The 4773-nt window shown below is 46.1% G+C and overlaps 1 protein-coding gene across 1 annotated transcript in view; it reads right to left on the bottom strand.

Moving 5' to 3' along the window:
• The window catches only part of KIAA2022 (KIAA2022 ortholog), a gene marked incomplete at its 3' end in the record, with an annotated part of 8879 nt that extends 8545 nt beyond the window's left edge, over positions 1–334 (bottom strand). The window contains exon 1 of the mRNA XM_010183243.1: positions 259–334. Within this exon, the coding sequence (XP_010181545.1) occupies positions 259–334 (76 nt within the window). The remainder of the gene's footprint in view (positions 1–258) is intronic.
• Between the last annotated feature and the right edge of the window lie 4439 nt (positions 335–4773).

Raw genomic sequence — 4773 nt, 5'->3', positions numbered from 1 at the left:
TACAAAACTGAACCGAAGTCCGTAATTCAAACCACACGTGCACATTAACATTCCCAACCACGCACATGCAGCACTTGTTAAGACCTAAAAAGCAGCAGATTCATAGCGGGAGTGACACCTATGCAGCAAACACCTATTTACCCTACTGCTCCACGTGGCAGAGATACCGCGAAAATTAAATACACACAAGGAATTAGGAAAATGAGTTGGCTCGCAGGTTGTTGCCGCTCCCTCATGTACTGTAATTAAGTTCCTTACCATTTTCTTTCACCCCATTAATCAGGATAGTTTCGTGGTCTTCTGAGGCACAATCCTGCTCTTGTTGGTCATCCATCAATTTAACCTCTTTCTGCTCACTCCATGCCCCGCTGCGTCTGGCCAACCTGCGCATTTCCAGAAACACAACCACAGTCAGTGCAATCGCACAGTCGGCTCAAGGAACCACAAATAAAAAATAACAGCAAAAAACCCCTCACCACCTCACATGTCCCTTACCCTGCTTAAGAGGACAAAAACCATTTATTTAGGCTATCGTGTTTTCACTTTTCCACTCCGAAAGCCAAGCCCAATGTATTCTGGCAAGGTGAAAACGCTATTTATCACCGTTTCTTTACCCAAAGTCTGTGGGCACCAGTCGAGGTTGACTGGATTTGACAGTACCTCTCCAACCCAAGATCAGAACCAAGCCCAGGTTTTGCCCTTTCCTCTGTTGAAGATTCCCCCCCCCACATTAAAATGATTGCTGGCCTAAAAGAGGGAGACCAAGCAACGGTGAGATTCGGTGGAGTCCCCGGGCACAGGACAACCCTCATCATCCTCCCCATGGACAGAATTTCACCTCTTTGACCGCAAAGTGAAGTGGGAACCTTGTTTTTTCCCTCCTGAACTCATTTTTTTCTCTCTCATAAAACAGGTACTAGATCGGAGCATTGTTTTAGCTGGTTTTTTTGTTTGGTTTTTGTTTTATTAAATCAACATTTGTCAATGTCTGATCTTCCCGCAGTATTCACTGCCCTGGGTTCAGCATTTTTAACTTCATTCATATTCAGATTCGCAGCGGAGTCCTCTTAATTAATGTGAAATCTTTACAACCGTCTTAGTAAGTGAAACCTTCACTGAACTTAAAGATGTTGTGACACCGAGAGTAAGATAAGAATAACAAGCATCAGTAACTCAATTCCTTTGCATATTTAGAGGAATATTTAACTCACCCTCAGAGTTTTACTTTTATGCAAATCCCTATTTCAAAGCTCTCAAAACGCGAGGCGGTTTGGTGTCATAAGACCCTTCTCTCCCTCCCCACCACCCCGCACCCCCACGGCGGTTGAGAAGAGCCGAAACGTCGCTGACGTGCAGCAACGGGAGCGACTTGAAACGCCAAAGCACAGAGCAGGCATCATCGGGGGCGATTTCCATGCAACTCAAAGAAGATTAACTTCTGAGTGAGAAAGCTGCTCTGCGTCTTCCAGGAACCGTCTACAACTTTGTGCCTCCTCGGTAATACCTCCTGCCTACTAAACAGATCTTAATTAATGGAATTATTAATAAATTAAGCTTTAAAAATATCTATTAATGAAAATATTACTAAAATAGCTTAAGTCTCAGGAGAACCAGAGGCTTCTCGGGAGACCAGAGAGCCTCCATGGGCCAGGGTGACTTCTGGAGCGGGAAAAGCTGCGTTGAGTGAGGACCTTCGCTAGATTGGGTCCTGGCAGGTGTGTTCTGCACACCCTCGTGGTTTGCCAGGTGGGAGAGAAATGTGCAAACATCTTCCCTTTCCATCAGCCATGGGCAGGTAGGGCTGGAGGGCAGCGCATTCAGCTACGCACGTTTACAGACCTGAACCCACTGCTCACTTCAATGCACTCGGTGTTTTACGATGGGGCCATCACGTCCAGCATTCAGGACAACATAATAACCACTGTTTCCGTATGCTCTGATCTCCTCCGTCTTTCTGAAGCGCAGAGGTGTACGTAAACCAAATCAGGGTAATGTTGAACTTGTCCTCACCGTTCAACGTTTAACCACAGGAACCAGGTCGAAGGGTAAGAGCTGATCCAGTTCCCTCCTGCAAGTCAAGTCTTTGTTTTATCAGTCCAATAAGCTGAGGCCTGCACCTGTAAGCTCAGAAGCACAAGCACCGTCTCTACACGGCTTTGCTGACTTGATTTTGGCCTGGGTGTACCGGTTTCTAGCCATTTGGTGTAAAATGCCACAGGTGGCCTGTTCTCAACCTTTAACACAACTGCAGCCATATAAAAGTAATGGCTTGCAATGAATAAAACACAGGACAAAAGCAGAAACAGTAACTCTCCAATAAAGTAAACTTGTCACTTCCAGTGCACAAAACATCTCCAGAGAGAAAACAACATGGACACAGAACACTAGCAAGTCACCAAGAAAGACATCATCCTATTACCAAAGGCATCATCCTATTACGGCTGGGATTTCCATCAGAAGAGGAAGGAGCAGGGTCTTATGCATGGGTTGCACACTTGCTTCTTGCTCCTCCACTTTGTGGAGCTGGTGGTTTGACTCTGGTTTGCAAACAGATACACAAGGGAGGCTTCTGCCCTTCCTGACTTCTGGTGGATACTCAACAGCCAACCCTCAAGGAGAGCGCTGGGCTCGTCTGGGCACAGACTGAGAAGGAAAGCAATGGGAAAGCAGGCAGCCAAGCAAATGGAGGCAAAAAAAGAGATTATAGGTGGAGACACCCGTGAGATCTTTATCATTAATTTTCAGGATGGGAGTAAGGGGAGGGAAGCACAGAAAGGATATTTCTGGTGGATGCGATCCAAAGGGTGGAGAAGACAACAAAGATGATGAAATGCAAGAATTAAGGGGATGTGCCTGTAGACAACTGTTTGCCTCAAGTGTGGTAACTCAGAGAGCACAGCTGAGCTCTAGGAACAAGCTGAGAGGAGTTCAGATGAGGGATCTTCACATAGGGCCAGGGAGAGATGAAGTGTGAATGAGACAGAGAATCTGAGGTTTGCACAGAGCCACTGAACCAGAGGACCTTTTGGGAATGGTGTGGACATGAAAGGTCACATCCCAAGAGGGACAGGGAGAAACACTGGCAACTGCCAAAGAAAAACTGACAGACGGGCTTGACACAATACAGAGCAACGAGAAACCAAAGACTGGGAATAACAAAGAGCAGGAGAGCAGCTGGGAAGAAAAACTAAACTGAGAGAGGTCTTGGATATAAAGGCGATGAGCAGATAACACACTGGGTAGCAGGAGAGCACAAAACACAGAGCCACCAGCAGACGGAACAATGAAAGGGAGAGAATATGGATTTCAGATGGCATCAGGCCGTTGGAGAGATACATGACTGCAGTCAGGCTACTATGGAGAACTGCCAGGAGGAAAATCAGTCGCCAGCCTAAAGTTTATGAACTCGAGTGGACGGAGGAAGAGGATGGTGGGAGGAAGATGATGGGCAAAGACGTGGAGTCGGATGAACTCTGGTTCTGCAGAGGAGGAGGCAGGGGCACAGCTTGGCAGGTTGGGCTTCAAGGACGGTCACAGGTGGCTCTGTCACAGGGAGAAATCAGAAGGGACTTTTCTTGACTGTACCATGCACTTTGGGGCATTGGTCTACTAAGATCATAGCTGGCACGACAGAGAAAAATAAAGGAGCTCAAAGGGAAGAAGTCACAGAAAAGCAGTGGAGCCAAAAAATAATCCAGCTGGTTCGAAGCAGGAGATGGACAAATTAATGGACAGAAGGACAGGACGCAGTTGTCTGTGACAGCAGCACACAGGACTCAGTGACCTGGAGAAATCCCTTTCAGCTCCACAGCTCGTGTCAGGTGAAGGACTGCACGTGCCTCAAAAAACCCCTCAGCACCACAGCTGAGAAAATTCACCCTTCCTCACGGTTCCTGTCTGTTTTCTGGTTTTCTGTTAGTGACTTTTTTGCTCTGCTTTACAAACCAGCGCGATACTTGAGAAGTTTTACGGGCGCTGGTATTGCCAGAGTGGAGGCAGACACGGTCACGAAAGCCAAAGCGGAGGCCCCACGAGCTCCTCAGTGACATTTAGAGGCACCATCCTGGTAAAACTTCCCTTCATCTGTTCTTTGGAGTAAAACCAGATTATTTCTTCTTCCAGAAATTCAATGGGGTACGCAAAGCAACAGCAACACAACAACACTCCCTATAGGTAATGCAATCGAGGGGCGCTGGTTATTTACCTACAACAGAGGAGGACATGCCCGAATTACAAAGCTAAAACACCTGGACATGTTCCCACGTTCGTCTCCAGCCACATAAACCACAAAGCTTATGTTCACTTCAAACTGGCACTTTTTTTGTACAGCTCGAATTTAAGCATGTTCCTATGAATATTAACTGACGGCATTTTCCAGCAGAAACAGTGATGGTTGCAGTGACGCCCTGGAAGCACTTAGTTATATGTATATGTATATGTGTATGTGTATGTGTATGTGTATGTGTATGTGTATGTGTATGTGTATGTATATGTATATGTATATGTATACGTATATATCCACAGTTAGTTGAACATCTCCTCATTCATATTTCCTGGGGACGTGCATTACACTTGCTGAAGCTTAATACACTCTTCCAAAGCAGAGAAATAAAAATTACCAGGTAAAAATAAAGAGCCCACCAGACTGCCTGAAAGCCCACCTACACACATGGGAACCCTGTGAGATGGACCAAATTAGAGGTTAACGATCGCTGTTCCGTAATTAACATTGCATGAGCATTTCGGTGTAAAACTGACTAAACTATATTCAAT

This window comes from Mesitornis unicolor, unplaced genomic scaffold (assembly GCF_000695765.1).
Source record: "Mesitornis unicolor isolate BGI_N332 unplaced genomic scaffold, ASM69576v1 scaffold15304, whole genome shotgun sequence".
Classification (NCBI taxonomy): Eukaryota; Metazoa; Chordata; class Aves; order Mesitornithiformes; family Mesitornithidae; genus Mesitornis; species Mesitornis unicolor.
Note: the sequence above shows the minus strand (reverse complement) of the source record. Positions and strands in the feature narration are given on the sequence as shown.